A 23,841-nucleotide genomic window follows, 5' to 3' on the forward strand; every position below is an offset into this window, starting at 1 on the left:
CTTTTGTAATCTGTTTTACTGGTGAGCACGAAATATTTGAAATAACTTCATTTTTACATTCCATTTTACTTTAGGAAGTTGATAGTCATTTCTCTAATGTTCTATTTTAAAATTCCTTAAATTTTTAATAAAATTGATTTTAAATGGTAGTAAGTGATATGTAAATATTTGTTTGTATGAGTGCTGAGGCCTGCAGAGACCTCAGTGTTCTGTGATTAGGCTTAAATGTTGACAAATCATAGAAGTTCTAAGCTCAACTTACAGAAGAAAAATAAGTTAGTTTTCTCTTTTACTGCAGAATAAGACAGAGTGGAAGTCAATTTATTCGTTTGCTTATCCTTCTTTTCTTCCTGTCTGTGTCTCTGGTTTGGTCAGGGCAGTGTCACTTCATTATTGTTAAAAAACACATTAGAACCAGGCTACAATTTTATTACTAAAAAAGCTCCACAGATCGTAGCAAACTCAGCAGAAAAATCTGTAGAGTAACTCATGCATTAAAAAGGAAGATGATTCTATCTATCACTCACACTAGGAATATTTCAGAGTGAAGAACAGCATGTAAATGTGCACAGGTCAAGTAAAGATGTTTTCCAAGTATGAAAATTATTCTTGTCACTGGCAGCTGTTGTGCGAGAAGTAATAAGGTCCAGAAGCCTGGCTGGGCACAAACAGTGATAAGAATATCATTAAGATCCATCTGCAACCTCAAAAACACTGAAAATTCCCCTGCAATCTTTTGTTCTAAACAAAAGTTAAAATCCAAAGTGAAGCGTTTCCAAAACAGGACAGCCACCATAGCAGTAGAAAGCATCTCACCACCATCTCAGCCCCAACTGAGCTGATAGAGGCAAAAGCAGAGAGCACTCTTTAGAGCCACAGAACATCAGGATCTCCAGATTTCATAGTAGTGGCATGCTAGCTTTGCCTGCTTATTTACTTGTGTTGTGAACAGTGACAGGTTCGTAAAAACAAATGAGTCCTGAACCAGGCAGAATATTTCCAGTAAAACTTATTTTTGCCTGAACGTATTCAGCTGCTGAAACCAAAACATTCTGCAGAAATGTATCAGTTTCACTGGCTCTGTGTATCAGCACTACAGGTTGCGTGGTGTTTTGCCAAAATTCTTAGTTGCACTGTCCTTCACTTGGGAGAGGACAGCCCCCAGCGACTGGAAATCCTCACCTGACACTGTTTTCCCAAGCTCCATCAGCACCCGCCCTGAAGGCCGCGGGAGAACAGCGATCTCTTGTCAGCGCTTGGCACCGCCAGAATGAGAAGGCCCATCCTGACTGCCAGGTCTGCAAGAAGCAAGTGATGCATTCACTCTGGATACATCGTGTACTAGCTGTAAAAATTTTCCTCCCTGGAAAGCGTTCTGAAAGAACCATGGGGAGGAGTGGCTTTATTCAAGTGCACTTGGATTCATGCTGGCCCGCAACTCCGAGCTTTTGCCGGATGAGCACTGGGCATACAAAGAGGTAGTGTTTCAATGGGCAAATCACCTGCTGCCACACTGTGAGAGGTATTAAGTCACCTGTTTAATTAGTATGGGTGACTGCTGATATTTCTAAGAGCAGCTGAAGCAGAAAAGAGCTTATGTTGGTTCTTCTCAGCTCCTCGATTTAATTGCTTAGAAATGTTAGTAATCTTGGAAGGGGTTCAATGCATTCTCTTCACTCAACAACGCAGGTGAGCCATGACTCCCACAAAGAGAAAAAACATGGAAGGCCAGAAAGCATCCTGCACTGCCCATGCAGTTTGTAACATTAAAAAGGTCTCCTGAGACCTCTTGGCACAGAAAGCTGAGCTGAAAGCTAAAACTCGCTGAAAACTAAGTTCTGTTTGAACTTCCTACACTAAAAAAACAAATCTGTTCTTCTAAGAGTTTCTCTTTTGTTTCTTCGGTCTGATTTCAGTTATGTTTTTAGAAACTCTTTTACCTAATACTTTCCAGTATGTCACTCTCTTTCCTTTGCCTACTGTCTGTTTCCAAACCTTTGTTCAGCATCACTGCCCTCTGACAGCAGACAGCCTCAGCACAACAAAGGTGCAGAGATGGCTCTGGAGGTGATTCCACCTGACCCTGAACACACTGTCACCTCTCGGAAGACAAAACTACAGACTAACTTAGCTATGTTTTTAATGCATACTGCACTGGTCCTTCAACCATTTGTTATTCCAGGACAATATAATGCTTAGATACTTGATGTCCTCCTTGGTGTCAATCTGTCAAAGCACTGGCAAAACACAATTTTAGTGATTTATAAATCACTTGCTTATTGCTAAGCCTTACAGTATGTTTTAATCTTTAAAAAAGCTCTACTAGTTCTAAAGTTATTTATTTCTGTAGGATAGGACTGGACAGGCCAAACAAGTGCTGTAGATCACATACAGCTGCAGTGATTGAAATAACATTCTGGCTAAACTAAGCCAACACAGTTGCTGTGACAGTTAATGAACCGAAAACACACGTGGGACTTACACTGTTGCAATTCTCCTTAAAACATGTCCACCATGCAATTGCATAGGACATCCCTGCTTATTCCTCAGCAGTCCCTCAGCACCATTCACAGCAGGAGGAACCAGGAAACGAGACTGAGTGGAGGAGCAAAGAATACTGCTCCATCATGCATTCTATTTGCTTGCTACTGTGTATGATATGCCACATTAGATACCACTACTCTTTTCCCTAAGTGCTATTCTCTTACATGCACTGCAGAAAAACAAAAACAAAAACATCTATACTGACTTCGTTATCTACGCTGTGTCACAGCAGTTGGGGGCGATGTTGGGTACCACCTTTACTCTAGGTATTGGGTACGCTACTCAGGGGCATCATGGGCATTGCTGTATCCTCTGTGTGCCCACACACAAGCCTCTAGCCTACCCGTATCATGCTTGTGACTTTTAAGCCAAAAGCACGTGGTTGACCATGCTGGTGACAATACCATTTGCACCCTACTAGCTGCTATCTTGCATTTGCTGCAAACAAGCTTCCCCCACAGTTCTTCAGTGGGTTGTTGGAGAGCACTGTAGGATAGAACGGTGCCTTCCAAAAGAATGAAGCCAGACTTGTTATTAATCCATAAATAAACCTGGCTATTCAGGTGACATTAGTGCTCCCAAAGCATCAGCATGCAGCCTTTCCCCAACAGTTGGCATCACTAAAGAGACAATGCATGTTGCCAGCCATGCAATGAACAGTGTGAGCCACATCACGCACAGTCCTTGGGATAGGATGGGTCAGGCAGGTCAGCCACAACACCTCTCAGCACACAGACTTGATATTTAGCACTAAAACAGCTCCATGTGCTGTCTTGAGACACCAGCTGAACTGCGCTCAAGTCTTCGCAGAAGGAGCCCCCACTGCCCCACTTAAGGCAAAAAGAACAGTGCCAACCTAGACAAGATGGATGTGCTACTGTAAGGGATAGACACTCTCCTATCATATCTCAATATACACAAGAGACAACTTCGCTGCTCCTCAGAATATACACATCTACTAGGCAAAGAAACATCTTCTTAGGACAGACCTAGTCCCACCTTCCTCAAAGAATGGGAGGAAGACAAAATGACTGCAACAGGAGGACTGAGTCCGAGCAATTGGGCTGGGCTGAACATTAGCACTTGCTCTCTGACTGCAGGTCAGGCAGAGCTGGGAGGCCTTCCCCAGCACTTAATCATGGAGAGTAAGGACCAGGTGCTGGTCCTAGCAGCAGACCATGGTGCTAATCCTGAGACACCCTGCACCCTCATTTAGACTCCAGCAGCAGCCCTTAAGTTAAGATGAACAAGACAAAATGTACACAGAACCTCCTCTTCATGGCTAATCTTTCAGGCTCTACGCTGACACAGACAAGAACTAGAATTTTCGTTTTTATTTGTGTATATATTATCATCTCAAAGATCCAGACCTTTTTCCTATACATGCAAATTGAGGTTCTCCAGAGGAAAAAATGGCAAAAACGAAGAAGTTAGACAGAGTTACCAGCCCAGAATGACTGACCTTATTTCAAACCCTTTTACAACCCACAGCAAGGACTGGAAACATATTTCATACCCACCAGAGTTTTTAACAGGCTTAAGCAAGAGAATATGGTGTCAACAAGTCCAGGGATGCCTTTTAAAAATCATGGATTCTGAGTGGGATAAAACACTGTGAGGTAATCAAGTGCTCTTTCCAATTCATTAAAACTAAAAATAAATGTCTTTTAATACACTCTGTATGGTATCTTAATTTCAAGCTTGGAATTACAAGCAATTAATGCTATTTGGGAAGCATACATTTCCCTGTCTTACATTGTTTGTGAAACAGCTTCTCCTAAATAGTGTTCCAGGCACAGGAAGGAGAAAGCTACAAGCAGATCTACTCTGTCCTCCAAGACAGGATTAGTTTACCAAGGCATTCTTGATCTCGATTTAGCACTGCAACTCTTGCTGTTTTACAGACAGGGATCAACCTCCACAGGACAGGCAGAAAAATCAAGAGAAAAGAGCAAATTGCAGAATCATGGAGATAAAGACACGTGGAAAGAACCATCCCTTTGAGATTTTTCCTGTTAGATATCTGCAAACCAAAACATGCTTTCAACACAAATTCCAAACAGCCCGTATTTAAAAGGATGCCCTGAGGAAAGGTAGAAGTTGGTACAAAGAAAAAACAAAAAAAAAAAAAGCAAAATATCTCATTATCCTTGGGATGTGCAGAGTTAAATGTCATGGTCAACTTCCAGGGTTTTCCCAAGCAGAATTCAAGGAGACTGACCTTCATTCTGTTGTAACTGTTGTTATTTCCTGCTAGTTACCATAAAATAGCAGTATCCTTGCCATTATGCTGAAGAGATTTCCTACCTTCTTACACATACGCGTGCAAAAAAAGATGAGTTTTTTTCTGGGTTTAGTGATAATTAAATGGTGTGGCCAGTTGTGGCACGTGCTTAAGGAGAAATATGTGACCGCTGCTCCCTTAGCACGTGGAGCTGTCTCGTTTGATTCATGCTTATCTTAGAAAGCAGGAACATCTTAAAATAAAGCTGAGTGGAGCCAGGAGGGAACTCGCTGGCAGTGCATGCTTTAAATACACTCCAGTTCTGCAAACATCTTGTGAGCAAGATTACCCTTAATGAACAGGACTATTTATGCCCGCAAAGTCAGGTGTAATGTGAAGTGCTTGAACAAATGAAACTTATAAAAAACAACATCAGCAAAGTCTGCCCAAAGTGCAGAGCGTGTATTCACTTATGGGTGGGGTGAGGGCTGATGGTTTTGGGTTTTAATCATCAGCCACAAAGTTAAGTGCTTGAGGGAAAGAAAAGGGGGGACACGGTCCCAGGTCCTGGCCCCTGCAACGCACTGCAGAATAACCATGTCACAGCAGCTGGGAGAACTACCTTACACTACTCCCTCCCATACAGCCCTGGCAGGGAAGCCATGGGAAGAAAAAACAGGTCTTTACAAGGAGGGGATTCTCTACAGGGCAGATATCAAACAGGAAGGAAAGAGAAGTCACCATCTTTAGATAGGGAGCATTAGTGTGCAACCCACTGGCTTACATGCCTGCAAAATTAACACTAACAAGTGACCACATTAAAAAGCAATAAGTCTACCTAGAAGCAATACACTCAAAGCACTTCAACTCATTTCATTTTAAAAGCAGAGTGATTTTAATATACCTTAAAGAAGCCCACATAAGGCTTCAGCCTGGAGGTGTAAGCACTTCATTTTACAGCCCTTTCTGCCTTAAGAGGTAATTCTTGTTGTGCTTACATGCTTTCCTGCACGCAGCTCTCCAAGCCTCCCACTGCCAGTCTCAATATGATGTGTAGCTCCACAGAAACTGGCAGTTCTCACATCTTTTCTACCTTTTATTCCCATTCAGCTCATCTTCTACTTCTTACACAAACAGTCCCACTTTCTCAATGTGCAGTATTTACCATAAAGTCTGAATGACTAGCTCCTCTTCAAATGTCAGAGATGCTTCCTGAGACCACGTAAAAATGAGAACACTGTAGCAAACAGTTTCTTACGCAGTCATACTACTCCAGGATCTGTATGAGTTCCCATTAGGTTTGCAAATGAGACTTTGACTGCTTTGACTTACAATGCAGGACAATTAAGTGCACACTAATGATGGAAAATATACCTAATGCATAGCTGCACCTCAGCAGCAAGTGCATGCAATAACAAACAATAATTATACCATTTGTCACTGATCCTGTCACTGTATCCATACTCCCATCTTATACACAGCTCCCAGTGTAGCACAGCCCACTGCATACTCACAGCACTATGCAGGAGCAGCATCCAGCTCCTCCAAACCATAGAATTACAGAATCACAGAATAATTAGGGTTGGAAAAGAACTCTAAGATCATCTAGTCCGACCATCAGCCCATCCCTACCATGCTCACTAATCACGTCCACATCCACTCAGCTCTTAAACACCTCCAGGGATGCTAACTCCACCACCTCCCTGGGCAGCCTGTGCCAGTACCTCAGCACTCTCTCTGAGAAAAAATTCTTCCTAGTATCCAACTTGAACCTCTCCTGGCACAATGTGAAGCCATTCCCTCTCATCCTATTGCTGTTACCTGTGAGAAGAGGCTGATTTCAAACTCACTACAACTTCTGTTCTGGTAGTTGTAGAGAGAGATAAGGTCTCTCCTGAGCCTCCTCTTCTCCAGACTAAGAATCCCCAGTTCCCTCAGCCATTCCCCATAAGACTTTTGCTCCAGATCCCTCACCGGCTTTGTTGCCCTTCTCTGGACATGCTTCAGGGCCTCAATGTCTTTCTTGTAGTGAGGGGCCCAAAACTGAATACAGTGCTCACCAGTGTGGCCTCACCAGTGCTGAGTACCCAAGAATGACTACCTTCCTGCTCCTGCTGGCTACACTACTTCTGATACAAGGCAGGATGCCCCTGGCCTTCTTGGCCACCTGGCATGCTGATGGTTTGCATTCAGCTAACACTGCAGATGTTTTTCCTCCATCCCAGGCCAGTGCTAGTCTACCCAAGAGATCAACTGAGGATTGGCAAGGTGAGGGAGAAGGTGAGATCTCTTCTTTGAAGCCCTACTGGTCTCCCATTCAAAAGGCTTTGCAGTGTCATGCCACGCTACTGGTTCCAAATGAGCACCGCCTCTCTCAGGGCCTTCAGCACAAAGAACGCATGAGCAGCCGCCAAGGCACCAGCTGACACTTGGTGCCACCACACATAACTAGGCATCTGGGACCCAGAACATGTGTTCTGTCAGTCGCTGGTAGAACTGAGCACCAGGCCCCATGTGCTGCTGGAAATCCTACAGCCTCAGCACTGAGGGCTCTGGGGGCCATACAGGTCTGGCGCCTCTTCCTTCCTCATTCTGTCAGAGCAGGATTTGCTCATCTGGCAGTGACACCACACACATCCTTTCCCGCCACTTCCTGGAAGGAGGATGTGTGTGCTATTTGTATTTCCTATTGAAGACACTTATCACCAAGGTGAGATAAACATATACAAGAATATATAATGTATATGCATGATATAAGTAAGACGTATCCAAAACACAGCTTGTATTTTGTCCTAAAAAGTCGTTTACGAGTTTTAGAATACCCGCTGAGGATAGAATATTCTATTTGAACCTCCATTTTAAAGACATACTACACCCTTCACCAAATAATTCAGATATCTTCTCCAATCGCCTTTTGCAAGGAGCTCCACACTTGTGTCCATGTCACATACGGAAAGCAACAGCCCTTGGGAAGAGTTTGGCTGTCCTGAATGCACTCTTCCAGAAACACTAGTTGTCATTTCGCTGTGAGATGCAGACTTTCGACAGAATAAAGACCAAAGAAGAAGAAACAGAAAGAAGAAAACAAAACTGAAAGTTGAAATTTAACCGATTCAGGTACTTAAAAAAAATAAAAATAAAAATAAAAAGTAGTACCGGTAAATGCTTCCTCCCCCAGAATTAAGAAAGCACGTCCGCCCGGGAGCCAGCGCCTGACCGCAGCACGCTGCTGTCCCGCTGGAGATGGGTGAGAAACCGACGGGAAGGGCGCTGCGGTGCGGCTGCCTGCAGGAGCTAGCGCTGAGAGCGGGGCGGTGGGCACAGATGCGAGCCCGCAGCTGTTCCCCAGGCGGAAACCAGCTCCCCGAGCAGTTCCGTGCCGAGCCGCGGTCCCACGGCCGCCGCACGGCACAACACCGACGGCCGAGAGATGCAGCCCCCCCGCCCCACACCCAACTCCGAGGGCTTTTTGTTCCCGAAGTCAGAGCGGGCTGGACCGGGCCCAAGCGCCCATCCCGAGCACTGTGTGAGAGGAGCGGCGGACGGACAAGTCCGAGCTGGCGGGCGGGGGCTGCGGCTCGTGAGAAGTTGGGGGGTGGAGAAGAGCAAACAAATAAAATCAAGAAATAAAAGGGGGAAAAACCCCACTCTCCCTCTGGCGGCGCACTCATCGGCGCCGCTGCCTTCCCGCAGGTGCCCCCCGCCGCGCCCCCCCCCCCCCCCTCGAGGCCCGGCCCCGCTCACCTCATGGCGTGGCTCGGCGGGGGCTGCCGCTGCCCCAGCTCCGGGCCGGGGAGCGCGGCGGCGGCGGCGGCGGCGACAGAAGCTGCTCCCGTCCTTGCGGCGGTGCCCGGCCCCGGGGAGACGCCTCGCTGCGGGGCGGGGGAGGCCGGGCCGCGCAGGGCCGGGGGCGGGCGGGACGCCGCGCCTCCCTCCTTCCCCTCTCCGCCTCCTGCGGCCCCGCCGGCAGCCGCGGCTGCCCCCGGGAGCGGGCATGGAAGAGTCGGGCTGGGTACGGACCTGGGCCGGGGGTGTTAGTTTTGCCGCTCGCGGTCTGCTAACTTTTTTTTTCTTGAAGATGTCGCAACTCGCAGCTTTAAATCTTAAAAACTGTTGTTGTTGTTGTAATCGTAATGAGTCGTCAGTACTTCACGGGAACCGCAGAAATGTCCCCTTTTTCATTGGCCGTAGTTTTTTGCTTTAAAGGAAGGCACTTCATGGCATTAAAATTTCCCATTTTGTACCGTTATCTTCGGTCTCTGCTGCTGACAACAAAAGTGCTGAGCACAGCACTCAGTGAGCAGAGCGCACTTGCATGTGCATGTTCAGGGAGCACTTCCACCAACGCAACTTTTGTCCCTGGCTTCTGGTCCTGTCACGGGGCATCCTTCTTGGGGCACTGCTTCCCCTGCTGCTCCACAACCGCCATTCTGCACCGAAAAACCACAATTAGACACACCTGAGCCTTCTCTTCTCCAGGCTGAACACATTCAACTCTTTCAGCCTTTAAGCTCTCAGTTTGATCATCTCTGTAGCCCAATACTGGCCTCAAGTTGTGTCAGGAGAGGTTCAGGTTAGCTATTAGGAGAAATTTCTTCTCAGAAGGAGATGTGATGCATTGGCATAGGCTGCCCAGGGAGGTGGTGAAGTCACCGTCCCTGGAGGTGTTCAAGAAGCATGGAGATCTGGCACTTAGCAACATGGTTTGGTAGGCATGGTGGTGATGGGTTAACAGTTGGACTAGATGATTATAAAGATCTTTTCCAACTTTAATGACTCTATGATTCTAACAAGTGCCAAATAGAGAGGAACAGTGGTATCCCACACTCCATTGCCTATGCTTTTGCTGATGAAGTCTGGCACGTGGCCTGTCTTCCATACAATCTTTACTGAGCTTGTGAGCCACCAGCACCTTCAGACCATTTCAGCAGTGCTGCTCCAGGCAGTCATAGCCCAGCCTAACCCAACGCCCTGCTTCTACATAAGATGGGACCAGGGGCTATCTCCAGGGATCCCTTCTACTCTTCCCCTTTGAGTCAGTACACTGTGTTTCAGGGAATGCTAGAGGTGCCCTGGCCATGAGAAACCAAACTGGAATGGTTTCAGTACTTCACTGCTACAGATTTTCACACAGGCATAAAGGTGCTTGCTGCAGGAGGGCAGGACAGGGATCATGGCTTCATAAACACCACACAGCCATTGCCATATACTGCTGTATGCTACTGTTGTTAATACAGCTTCTGCAGACTCCTAAGGATGCAGCCATTAAAGGTGGGCGAGGTAAGGTCCATGCTTAGCACATGCACATAAGCAAGTGTGCAAACACTTTCACAACTGTATTTTTTTTATCTGTTCCTTCCCCAGCTCTTTGAAACCTGTGATTTCTGTCAGCAGCAAAACAGCTGTGAATTTTAGTCTCAACAGATTGCTCCCAGTCTGTCACTGCAATGGAGAAATGTAGTCCAGTTTGGTCCATCCACGTCAAGAGGATTTCGAGGGGAATTCCAAATGGACACTCTCTGTATCTTTCCCACTTCTCAAGCAGTTGCTGAAGTAAACATGGAGCTAATCTGCTGAGCTGGTTGTTGGAGCGATGCTTTGGCTCTTTGCAAAGAAATCAATAGATGGAAACCAGATGGATACAGACTTACTGGGACCAGCAGCTTTTGGTACAAACACACAAAGATGAGCAGCCTTTCTGGGTATGAATGCTCTTTCTGATGAGTGGCAAGCCTGGGCACAGCTAAAGAGGAACCAGCACTCAAAAGCAACTGTGCTCAGCTCCTCTGAGCTACAGATGCTCTTTTGTACAAAGTTCAATGCCCAAATTAACTTTGTGTCCTGTTTCTGATGGTTCCTAGGGAAAGCCCCCATGCTGGCTCCAGCACACACATGTGCTGCTTATCAATTAGAAAGCCCAAAATCCCACGATCTCCTTGAGGACTTTGATGGGTGACTTCAACTGCTGGCTCCTAACACTGTAAATACGAGTTTGTAAAGGCTGACACTTTGGGGATCTAATGCAAAGGGAAGTCCAGGTGGGTGTCACTACAGAGCAACTAACAACCTGGAGCAGGTAAGAGTAGTGCCTTTCCATGCATTCTGGAGCCTGTCCTGCCTTCTAATGCCTGCGGTGCTGTCCCTTCGGTCCCCTCCCGCATCCTTCACACACCCCTGGCATTGTGCTGCTGGGGTATTGACTGGGGAGAAGGATTGCAGATCTTGGGAATGGCCCCAAGCTGCCTGATACAGTGCTGGCCAGCTCACTTGCTGTGACAGCTGCTCCTGGGTACACAGATCAGAGAGAAGGGATGTGGAAGGCAAGTGTCAGGAGAAGTTTTATGAAATTTTTACTTTGTGGCTTCATGGTTCTTTAAAAAACATTACCTATTGCAGCAGGCTTAACCACGATACTCCCTGATCACCTTGATTATTGGGATATCTTCCTATTTCTGTGGAAACCTGCTTGAAGCTTACCTGAGAGCAGCGACTATACTTGTTCTGTTTGATTTTAATGTAAACACCAAAGAGAAGCTCCATCCCAGAACCTGAGCTTCTTTCCACCTTCAAATAACCATCCTCAGACTGCCCTTGGGCTGCTGTCCCATCCATCTCACATCCACTTTGTGTAAAAGCTTTTAAGTTCTCAGCACTCCAAAGTTCTCTTCCACACTTCGTAATTCAAGGTGGAATTCATCACCAAGTCCTTAGCACTATCAATTTCCTCTCCAGAATAGCGTGCCTACGTGGTACAGAACTATCGTAACTATACACTAAAATCAGAACTGGGTTTAAGGTACACATATTGAGCATACTACAGTACAGTTCTGAAAACCTGTTAAAAGAGAGTCTGGAACAACAGAAAAAGGGTATACTTAAGAGGAAGATGAGAATATACTGGCAAAAAACACTTATGTCTGAACTAGGTCTGCACGATTACAACAGAAGGCTGGGTGGAGCCTCCACAGCAATTCTACCAGAATAGGCTTGAGGGGAAACAGTCCTGAGCATCTTGCTCAAGAATTTGTGCATGATCCAGCTCTTGGAGTTTGATAAAGAAATGTGTATGTCAGCTACAAGGCTCATGTGTTCACATAGCCAGCTCTCCTCTTTTTCTCACCTCCCTTAGCATGAGAACTACTATAGCCTTTTGGTAGATAGAATAAAAGTTGCTGTTGAAGATGAGTGAAGGAAGGTTGTTCAAGTATGAAAGAAGGGATAGGAGAGACCTGTTAGTTGTGGAGACAGTAATATCTGTGTCACAGTTTTCACTTACTTCTGAATTCTGGGTCAGTGCAAATATTTGTGAATTCAGATACCTAATATGAAAGGCATTGCTTTTTAATAAAAAGACATAAAGGTGAAGTCTTAACACAGGAGTTAGCATCCAAGAATAAAGGCTGGTGAACCAAGCTCCTCCATTCTGCCAGGCTGTTGGTTGTTCTCAAGAACTGGCATTTCTCCATATGCAAAATGAATGCTTAACATTCTGGAAAAAATACAGTAATTACATTTTATTAATGACAACTTGCTCTTGAAAAGTATCTCATCATCTGCCTTTGGGGCTCCTGCCAAGGGGCCAACTGACCACAGCTCCCAGAACTGTAGCACTGCAGGGGGACCCAGAAAGCCCAAACTCCACCTCTGTTTGCAGTGCATAGTTGCTGCATGCCCTGAGCAAGCCCCATCCACAGCACCCAGAGGGTGCAGGAACCTGAACATGGACAAAGATGACAATCATCATGAGAAAATTAGAGCTGCTTTCCCCAGAAGGGCAGGTGCCAGGCAATCTCCCATCAAAAACCAGGCACAAGGATCGTTCTAGCATTCAGCTGTGTACCATCGTAGCACACAGAAATTAGGTACAACAGCTTTGAGGAGCTGGCGCCTCCTCCAGCATGGACAGAGTGGGAGGCCCCCCTCTTTGCATTTTTAATCAAAAGCACAAGATCTTAAATCTTCCCATTCACCAGAAGAGCTTCATCAGCCAGTGTTTCCATCACCTCTCTGGCGATGTGAGATACAACTTTCAAGTCTTTGGTTTGGGGGAAGAAATGCTGAAGAGAACCCCAGAAAAACAAATAATGGCAGTATGAAGAAGCAGCTTCTGACCCAGGACAGAAACAAACAGTGGGCAATCAGCCTAGCCATACGGCAGGGGAGAGCATATGGCATTCTCAGGAAAGCAGAGACTTCTTTGGCCCCAGCACAGAGGACACCATTGCAGTTTGGTTTGCCAAACTGAAATGTTCATGGTTGTAGGATGCTAAGAGTTTCTTTTCTAACACATTTTTAATGGCTGCTTTTTGTAATGAAAAACAAAAAACTGTTTGAAGTCAACTCCCAAGCCCTTGGGAGGCCATACAAATTTGTGTTGGCAAATGTCATTGATGAGAATTTTTCCCTTCATTTTTACTGCTGCAGGCCTGGCCATCAATGCAGAACACGTGGATCTTAAGTTCCTCTTTCAGTGGCTATCAGCAGAGAAGAAAGATGCATGATAAAGTTTAATGTGTTCATTCTCTTAGTCTTCCTCCTCTCCCTCATTAATTTGAAGCACATGGCCACTGAAGAATGGTTTCAGGAACATAAAGGCTAGCTTTTTCATACCTCAGCTCAGGTCTCTGATCCTGAAGCCTACAGAGATCCCATCAAAAACCAAGTACAGCATGAAGGCCTCCCTTTTGTCCTTAGTTATTGTGTGAGGTTAGGATGAAACACAGCAGATCATAGCTGATAGACAAGAACTGCATTAAAACTATTTTAAAACCTTTTTTCCAAAAAATACAACAATCAAATATAAAATAATCGTCCTGAATAGTAACCATAAATTCAAATGAAGTAAAAATGCAAGGCATACAACTTTTACAATAATTTAAGAATATATAATAGTGCCATAACTTATTTAAACACTTGAATCATGAAACACTTCAAGTAAATTTTCATTTACAATTCTCATGAAGCAAGTCACACAGCCTTTAATTACCTAGAAAAAATTAGCCTGAAGAAGTCATGACAAAAATCTCCAACACTGTGAGAACAAAAATCAGTGCAAAATCCAGGTCCTACTGAAACTGACATAACTTCCCACTGATTTCAATGCCTAAACCTGATTTTTATTTCCAGTCACATGTCAAAAAAGCAAATTATTCTCAGATACTTAAATAGGAACTCAGTGAGTAATGACTACCTTAATTTCATACACGATGCATTTTGCTGGATGATCAGAGGAATCAGTGGTAGATGAAAAACCAATCACACTATGTTGAAATACCAGCAACTTAGCAAACAGAGGAATACTCCAGCTTCAGAAAACATCTATGTGTCTATCTACAATCTGTAATATATGATTACAATTTAACACAGGCATATCTGCTGATCCTCAAACCACTTAGTGGATTTGTTGCTGGTTACATCTCATTATTTCAAATTTTCAACTATCTACAGAGACAGGCAAATACGAGACCATCCAAGTGAGCTTCTCCATGTACATCACATTTGAGTCTGGATGTTAGAGCTCAGGCTGGAAGACAGGCAGGGTGTGCCTTTGAAGCCACAAGCATGAGTGGTTCACAGAAAAAATGTGGACATCCTTCCTTAGGGTATGAGATGTGAAGCAGGTGCTTATCTCTGCAGGTGTCATTCCTGAGATCTTTCTTGGGTTTGGGTCTGGCCTGCTGGGTTAGCAGACATCTCCTCTGTACTGCAGAGAGGACATAGCACAGGGCAGGCTGGACAAGCAGGGACTGGTTCCACCACTACAACCAGCAAGGAAATGGTGTTGCTGCAATGGAGCAGCAATGCACTTTTACGAGTTGGAATGCCCCATTTGAAAAGCTGGCCTAGGAGCAGCCAGGAAGGCAGTGCAGGTGCATTTTTTAATTCATGTCTGGTATCAATGGACCATCAAAGAAGAGTGATGAGAAAGAAAACTAAGGCTGGGCTTAGCACAGGGCTCAGCCCCTTAGCAGGGGAGGCTGAGGAAAATTTTGCACGGGCAGGTGTTCCCAGAGAACTCTTTAGAACTTGAAGAGTGTCAGGAAGAACAGTGAGTAACATAAGTGGAAAGAAACTTAAGTGCTGTAGCAGTTATTTTTTAAAACAAGCAAGGTAAGAACATTTCTGTTCTTAAAACATGATCAAAGCACTTGCGAAGGTTACCAGGATGCTCTCAATATCCTTCTCATGTCTTTCTAGAGTGGGATGTGGGACAGCATTACTTCTCACTTGTAAACATCTCTGGTTTTAGATGGCTTGTATTGTCTAGAAGAGCATAGGATTTCATTGCCATTCATGACACTAGTAAACACTCGACTCTTTCAGCCTGAAATCAGCAACATTAATATTTGGAAAACATGTTTTAATGCTGTACTGCTGACTGGATTCATTCTTCAGCATGCCTACACCACAGTACCTGTAAATAGAGAGGATGATTACTTGCCTGCTTGCTAGTCAGTTTCTGAGTCCTCCATTTCTTCTTGATCGGCTTCCTCTAACTGGAAAGTGATGTGACGCGAAGCCTGTTCCTCAGCAGCAGGTAGGTCAGTCTCTTCATCTGCTGTGACTGCTTGGTCAGCAGCTTCTGTCTCAGCAGCCACCTGTGGTGCACTGTCTGTTGGCCTGCGCTCCTCAGCAAGTGCCTCTCTCTGATCAGGCAGAGGTTTCTGGCTAAACACATCTAAGCGTTTTTCAGTCACTGTACGAATCAATGCTGAAATAGAAAAAAGTATCATTAACAAACAGAATTAAAAAACACTGTCATTTGAAATTATTTATACATTGCTGACCTGTGAATTCTTGGGCAGAGGGAAAAAAAAAATAAAAAGAAATAATACTAACAATGAAAGAATGTGTGGATAAGCAAAATCATCCCTGCTGCTGTAGCCTAATTACAACCAAAGGTTTGCACTGAAAGCAGTGATTTGGAAGGGTTCACCTGGACTGCCTTGTACATCTCTTCATTGTTGTCTGGTCACTTTTGGAACAGGTCACCCTACAAGGTGAATTAGCCAGGTTGCATGTCGTGTGATGTTTTTGGCAGAGGGTAATACTGGAACTGTGGGACTCATCAAAAAGACTTTCTATTTCTGAAAAGCAGCTGTAAAACATCTGTTCTTTATTATTTTTGTTGTTTTGCCTTTGTAAGTTTTTCTAAACATTGTACCTCTTCCAAACCAATGAAAACAACAATAATTCAACATTCACTTTGAAATACATCATTTAAACATGGTAAATAAAGAGACCAATGATGGAGGAAGAGGGCTTTAGTATAGAAAAAGGAACAATATACCAGAAGATACAGATACCAAAAGAAGATTCTTTGCTAGTTTTGGGGTTGAGTTTTGCATCACTTGAGAAGACAAACGTAGCCACCTTAGATCGTGGATGCTTCCTTCTAATTCACAGGTTTTTTATTGGATGGTGACAAAATTAGCCATTTATGTAGCTTCTAAATGCAAATTACTTAAAAATATATCCTTAGAGAATTCTCCTATAGGAATATAGAATTCTCACCATCCAATAAAAAGTTCTCCTATAGGAGAATTCTCTATTATAGGAGAGAAAATTCTTTCCCTCAAGAAGAAATCCTTTAAGAAGTGGTTCTTAAGTGTACACACCAACACGTATGTCACAGGATAAAAATACTAACATTGCAGCTGTAGCTATCTGAATTGGACCTCAACAAAGAAAATACTGGGTCCTGGTTAAGCTGAAATTAACCCAAAGGAAACAAACACAATTGTAATTCAAATCCGCAATCACTGCTTGAGGTAAAACTGCAAGAATGAATATGTAATGCATACATAATGGGTTTGGCCTGGTGGATACACATTCATCATAATTTTGTGCTTCTACAAAAGACAGTCTTAGATTATCCAGGTATTTCAGTGCAGCCTCTGAAGACTGACCAATAGAAGAACCCACATGCTTGGTCCAAAACAGCCCAAAAGAAAGCAGAGAGTGATATTTTAATCTGCTTCAAAAGCAAGGACTTGATTATTAATTGCTGGAGTAGTAAGCTCTTGTTCTGATTAAAAGTGCTGGTCACCTGACCTTTCTGTCATCATGCTGAAGGTATTGCAACTCTCAGCAGCAACGCATATCAAACAATGCAAAGCCAGCAGAGAGAGAAATTAGTGCAGCATGTTTGGCAATTCTAATACTTCAGGTGAGAATCAATCATTTAATGGCTGCAGTAGTGATTTTCCCAAATTTAAAAACATTTTTTAATGTAAAAATAAGTAAGTAGAAAACCCAAAAGCAAACATACGAAGCCACAGGCGCTTGGACTTCTTGTTCAAATGACACCTGCTCACTTAGTCCATAATGAGCATACAAACGTTCCATTTGTTTTGGCTGGAGAAAAAACAATTACAAATAAGGAGCCCAGATTAACTGATAACTTACAGTCAAGCATCACCCTTCCCAGAGTCTTCTTTTCTAGTGTTTCTTCCACTTCTGTCATCAGCCATGGCAGGAATTCTGTCTCAATGTCTGTAAGAATTTGGCAGAAAGAAAGCAAGAAAAAGCATCTGCTTACTAAGGATGAGCAACGGGATCTCTGGGCTGTTTTTCATTTGCTGTGACCATTAAGGGATGAACAACCCTGCCAGAAGATACTTGCTTTGCAAGAGCCAGATGAAATCTCTCAGGATTTGTTAGGTGCCTTGTCTCCTGCCTCTCTTACTGAGATTCCTCATCATTATGGACCTAAACCAGAGTCCTCTCAACTTCACTGATTTTCAAAGGGGCTTGGCATCCCCAAAGAGCAAACACAAATGAGATGCACAATAATGTTCTAGCTAGATGAAAATAACTACCCTGAGCAAGTCAGAAGAATAACATTTCCTGCTCTGCTTTCCAAGTACATCTGGCTTCTAGTCTGCTGAAAGCATTTGTTCTCTCTGACTAAAGAGCTCTTGCTTACTTCAGTCATGCTTTTCACGTGTAACAGTCCCAAACCCCGCTCAGTTTGCAAAACACACTCAGTTTCTGCATTTGCCTTCTGACTCATTCTGGAGAAAGTGCACCCATTTCCAAACTGGAGTCTGAGCACCTGTACAGGAACTGGATAAGTGGGGCGCATCAACGTAACCCATAAGAAATGCTGCTGACTCTGAAAGCTTGAAAGTTCCTGATGTACAACTCTAAAATTATTTGCAGAGTCTAATTCTTATTGACCATTTTTTCCTTTGTTCCAGCAATCGTTAACAAAGATTCAGAGTGACATACATATTTCTTCACTTATCCTATCAAAATACACTTAAACAGTTTGGATCCCTCTCTCCTTCTTTCTCTACCAGTCCTAAACAGCCATTTGTTTCTACCAAAATAAAAGCAGCTCTTCTCATTATAAGCAAAACTGTCAGTTCTTACATATTTTTGAACACTTGGTGCAGGTAACCAATGTTTGTATTAAAACTGTGAGTTTGAAAACTACCTCTGCAATCAAAAATGTAAATGAATAAAGCATTCTTACATTATTCTAAATAATAAGACTGTAAAGTATGTGTGTCTATGGATGGTTTGACTTCTATATTACTCCATATATTAAAAAAATAAAGTACAAACCTCTTTCTATAGGATCATAGAAAAAGCCACTCTCGTGAAGATTGTTGAAGACTGAGGGAATAAGATCAGCCAAGTAACGCTTAGCAAATGCCTGAGCTGCAATTTTCTCCATGGTCTCTTTCTCTTTCTGCAGCATTTGCATCTGCAGCTGTTTGCAGCGTTCCTGTCAAGACAATACTGCACTTCAGTTTTCAGCCCCTCAGCTCTTTTGATCTAGATTTTGAAAAATCATCAGTGTGAAACTCATAAACAGCAGAGATCATGACAGTACCAATACTTAAAACTTCTGAGCTAGATGCCAGTATCTGTGGCCTCTAACTTTCACAAAAAACTCCTTGAATGCCTGATCATGGAGTGCAAGGACTAGAGGAATCCCTTGATACAGCTTTTTTAATTTTGGCAAGTCTGTAAATATAAGGGTCTTATGGCTGGCTAAATGAAATCCTTCTCCGATACCTTATCATCCACTGATATCTCAACTGCTAGATTACTGCAGATAGAGCTGATTGATGCCCTTGGAATAAGGTGAGGTTGGGTGAAAATTTCATCAACTTTTCACTTTTCCAATTTTATATACTATTTGACGTAAGAAAAAATGAAAACGTAGGTTGGGCCAGGAAAACAATAATAACATTAACATTATTAACCCAAATAAACAAATTAAGACTTGTCATTTCTATTTGTTTCTACTTGCTAGATACTAGTAACATATTTTTGTACTTGGAGATCTGGAGAGGTATGTGTGTTCATACAATAGCACATGCATTCTGTGTGAAAGAACACCAGGTGCTTCTTGCCTTCAAGCACTCTGACTACTCATTTAGATATTATCATAATGAACAGGCTTGAGTAACAGCTGCACAATACTGTCAGGTTTGGCCTCCTGATCAGGTGCCTGAGTTCACCAAGTCACTTGAGCATGACTGCTCTAATTGGACAGAACAGTACAGAGCAGGCCTATATGACAGCAAGGTTCTATTTGAAGCCAAGGTTCTACGTGGCACCAAAATGCTTTCAGGAACATCGAACTTGACAATACCCTTCTGCCCCCATTCAGCTGATTTCAGAGCTCATCCTTCAGTACTGGACATGGTGAGCACTCTCACAGGCCTGTTTCACACATAATCAGACTTACCTTCTCTTCTCTGTATCGCCTGTCTTGCTCTTCCAGGCGCTGGACCTCAGCCAGCTCTGCATTGCGCAGTTCTGCATAGGCACGCTGATGTGCCCACAGCTTGGCCAGCTCTTCTTCTTCCATGACTTCCAGCAAAGCTTGCTCAATGGTTTTCCCAATCAGCACTTCCAGGATTGGCTTGACTTCAATGTCAAAGTCAAAGAGCTGTGGATGAGAGTCAGTGAAACAAAAAATAAATGACCCCTTACCACGATCCCTCTCAACATCTTGGCAAGGAGCAAAGGAGGATGATCAAAACACCTCGCAGAAAGAGGTGATGAGAAGCGGAGGTAGGGATCCAGCATCATCTAAGACGAGAAGCATGAATGCTGCTGGGGTCTAAGTGACGAGTGAGCTGGAATAAGACACCACATATTCTGCTGCAGTCACTTAGGGCACTGTCAGGGACAAGCAGAACACTCACCTGGACCCTACTGCTACTCCCTTTTGTGTTTCTAGCCCTTCTGGCTGGATGCTATTTCCACAGAGGAGAACACTTTTCAGTATTGTGGTTCTTAGCTGAAAGCAGTAGAACCTGTGTTTGTTCCTCAGTTTTGCATGGTTTCTTTTGCATGTTCTACAAGATGTTCCTTTCTGGTTTTGTCTCAGATTTGTTCGATATAGGAAATATGCTTTACCACTACTTGTGTATGTGACTTTGCTTCATACCTCTCCTTCTTCTATTTGTGTGGCCACATCTTTCCCTGTTTTGGCTGGCACGAAGAAAGGAGTGGGAGGTCTATCCAAAAATGCATCTGTTTGACATTCCACATCAACCTCTATTATCCGGTCACTTATCTCTTCCAAATACAGCTCTAGAAATAAAACAGAAGGAATGCTCTACATTGGATTCTTTTTTATTTTATTCCTCAGCTATTCCTGATTACTGTACTGGGTGAACTATATACAAAGATGTATAAATACTATATATGCTGCAAAGTTGTTTCTATAAAGTTACCAAAAAAACACAAAACAAAAAAAAAAAACCAAAAACCAAATGCAAATTAACACACACAAAAAAAAAGCTCTCAAAACAATTTGCTACATAAGCCATTTGATGCCATACTTTCTGTAGCATCTGGTACAGTTCTTGGAAATTACTCCTAAACCCATTCACCCGGTTTCTAAAGAGACCCTACACCGTTTTCAGTCCACCTCGAAGAGTAAACAATTCTTGGTAGAGTGTAGGAGGCAGTGTAACAGTAGAGGTACTGGGATATGGCAATTTCAAAAATGGACAATGATTATACTACTAATTTACTAACCATCTACTCACCATTAATAGTAATAAAGCCATAGATTTTTCTCCATTGCATAGAGAAGACTAGATCTCCAGAACACTGGATCTGATGGATTTTTAAAAAATGACACAGTCCTTCCGGGCCAACTGGAAGTAGCTTTGAGGTAACTAAATATATATAGCACCCTGTGCTTGACTTCAATTATATGTCTGTTTCCCACTACAGAGATTAATCAGCACTAAAAGATGGGAAAAAAGAGACCACGATAACCACACTAGGCTGCCTCCTTCTGTGCCCAACAGAATTTCAATGGTGAAAAATCATTGTACATTGGAGGGGGGTTCAGTTGTGCTGTGGCACAGAGAATGCTCACAAAACCAAAGCCCACATCTGGTTAGCACGTACCACAGCTGTTTTCCCAGTTTATAAGACAATCTGAAATGCTTTTCTGAATGGCACAGCAATACATTGTGCTCACCCCATGATCACCCCCTGACAAATGTTGGTCTTGCTGCAAATAAATTGTTTGCTCACAAATAGTGCAGCTTCCTACTTTAAATTAGGGCCACTGCCCATCCTTCTTTCCCTTCCCCCTAGTAATTTTTAATACTAGTCTTACTAGAAGAACACACCTCTATTTGAGCTATACTTCTCTGATGATACTGGAAAAGGAATGAATAAATGAATTGTTGAATAAATGTGCACTGAGAATTGAAAAACAGACATTCTTGAAAATAAAAAAAAAGTCACTCTCATTAGCCACATTTATTAGTAATTAAACAGAACTAAAAATAGGGGGTTTATAGTGGAAAGGATGAGAGAACCTTACCCTTAATTGATTCTACCAATTGAATTATCACTTTAGTAAGTAAATTTACACCAGAAAGTTTTTGTTCTCAGATGAATTTTTTTTTTAAATCATCCCTTACCTGTCTGCACATGAACGTGCTCTCTGCCTTCCACAGGCTCAGGTGTTCTTAGCTGTATTTGCTCTTCTGCTCTCTTTCTAGCCAATGCTCTCCTCCGTGCTTCTCTCTGCCTTTGAATCTCAAATGCATTGGGATGATGGATACACTGGACAGGGGTGAACAACAAAATAAATAAGAAATACACCGCCATGCACTTGGTACTTGGAAATACTACTAATTTCCCTTGCAAATGAAGCCTGTTGGTGTCTTCAACATTACAAATCTAGTATTTCAGATTTATTTTTCAGTTTAGACTGATTCTAAATTGTCAATTCCCTTAAAGACTAGTGCATGAAACTAACAAGATGCACTGGATACCTACAGGCGTACTTTAATGGCACCTCATGCTACGATAAAACAAGATGAAGCATATTAAAATGGCTTATTGTCACTCAGCTGCGAGCTTCCAGGTGAAGCTTGAAGAAGGTGAAATGGACTTTCCCCAACACAGGAAAGATGGGGAGCTTCTGGAGAGGGTCCAGAGGAAGGCCATGAAGATAATCAGAGGGGTAGAGCACCCTACTAAGATAGACTAAAGGAACTGGGCTTCTTCAGCCTGGAAAAGGGAAGGCTGTGGGGAGACCTCTTTGCAACCTTCCAATACTTGAAAGGAGTTTATAAACGTGAGGGAAATTAACTTTTTACATGGGCGGATACTGACAGGACAAGGAGGAATGGAGTTAAACTAAAGGAAGTGAGATTTAGATTAGATGTCTTGGGGAAGTGTTTTTTTTGTTTGTTTGTTTGTTTGTTTTTTAACTGAGAGAGTGGTGAGGTGCTGGAACATGCTGCCAAGAGAGGCTGTGGCTGCCCCATCCCCTCAGGTGTTCAAGGCCAGGTTGCATGGGGCTCTGGGGAATCTGATCCAGTACTTGGTCTAGCGGTTGGCAACCCCATCTGTGGCAGAGGGCTTGGAACTTCTATAATTGTATGACTTCAGTCCAGTTATTGCAATATCAACAGAATTGTTTGTTAGATTAAAAAAATCTAGAAACTTGATTGCTGTTGAAGCAAAAGACATCCACACTACTAAATTCAGCGCTTTGTGGGCTGGAAGGAAAATACCTTTTGAACTTCATAAACAGAACACATGAAAATAGCTGTTTGAAACAACTAAGAAATAATACAAAGCTATTCCCATACAACTGCTTTTAAGAACTGACTACTTTAAATTCCCTACACAAACAAAGCATCCACGTAGAAATAATCTCTGAAAATCACAGAATCGTTCAAGTTGAAAAAAGTGATAATTTAGTCTGACCGTCTCAGCACCCATCCCTCCGTGCCCACTGACCACATCACTCAGCACCACATCCACACGGATCTTGAGCACCTCCAGGGTCGGTGACTGCACCCCTCCCTGGGCAGCCTGCGCCACTGCCTCGCTTATCTTTCTGAGAAGAAACGTTTCCTAATACCCAACCGAAACCCTCCCTGGCAAGAGAAACTAAGGCGCTGCTTCCCAACGCAGCTGTGGGATGATGCCCGCGGAGAACCTACCATCGGCACTGCCTGACGGGCGTACGTGTTGCCGCGCACCACTCTCCTGTCGTACATCAGGTTGGCCCAGCGAGCGGGCTCCTTCACCCTGCAACGCCAAGCGCCCACGGCTGCGGTGAGGGAGGCGCACCCTCCAACTACGTCCCCGAAAGTCCCAAGTCCCGTGGCTCCCCCCACCCCGGGAACGGAGCCTGCTAGGGGCACTCACGGCTCGTCGGCCTCCAGCGGTGCTCGGTACTTGGGGCGGGCGGGCACGGCGCGGGGAGGGCTGCAGTAGGTGTAAGGCACGGCGGAGGCCGACGGCGGCGGGCGCAACGCAGGCAGCATGGCGGCGGGCGCAGGGGGCTCCCGCTCCCACAGCGGCGCGGCTGTAACGCGCCCAGGCAACCGTCTCTAGGCAACGCGGGGAAGGCGCTGCGCATGCGCGGGGCTGGAGGGCGCCGCTAACGGTGGCGGGGCGGGGTGCTGCGGGAGGCCGCTAGCTCGGCTCGGGTAGCACTGAGGCGTGGCCGCGCGGTGGCGCTGCCGTCCGTCCGCCGCTCGCGAGCCGCAAAGGGGCGGGGCGGTGTGTGGCTGGGCGGGAGGCTGTGCGTTAGCCTGGCTGCGGGGTCGGGGCGG

At 44.2% G+C, this 23,841-nt stretch overlaps 2 protein-coding genes across 2 annotated transcripts in view; both read right to left on the reverse strand.

The window, feature by feature from the left end:
* The window catches only part of PLAGL1 (PLAG1 like zinc finger 1), a 43,839-nt gene extending 35,263 nt beyond the window's left edge, over window positions 1-8,576 (reverse strand). The window contains exon 1 of the mRNA XM_042889072.1: window positions 8,513-8,576. The gene's annotated coding sequence lies outside the window, so the exon portion shown is untranslated. The remainder of the gene's footprint in view (window positions 1-8,512) is intronic.
* Window positions 8,577-12,111: 3,535 nt separating this feature from the next.
* On the reverse strand, window positions 12,112-23,550 carry RSPH3 (radial spoke head 3). The gene is made up of 9 exons (XM_042887935.1): window positions 23,432-23,550; window positions 23,224-23,311; window positions 21,685-21,829; window positions 20,184-20,329; window positions 19,476-19,679; window positions 18,341-18,503; window positions 17,177-17,263; window positions 15,210-15,479; window positions 12,112-12,257 (listed from the first exon to the last, which is right to left on the reverse strand). The coding sequence occupies exons 1-8, from the start codon at window positions 23,548-23,550 to the stop codon at window positions 15,217-15,219; spliced, it is 1,215 nt and encodes a 404-aa protein (XP_042743869.1). The 3' UTR covers window positions 12,112-12,257; window positions 15,210-15,216.
* Between the last annotated feature and the right edge of the window lie 291 nt (window positions 23,551-23,841).

The sequence above is a fragment of the Lagopus leucura genome, unplaced genomic scaffold (assembly GCF_019238085.1).
Source record: "Lagopus leucura isolate 7727_CA_CO unplaced genomic scaffold, USGS_WTPT01 Super-Scaffold_73, whole genome shotgun sequence".
In the NCBI taxonomy this organism is placed as follows: Eukaryota; Metazoa; Chordata; class Aves; order Galliformes; family Phasianidae; genus Lagopus; species Lagopus leucura.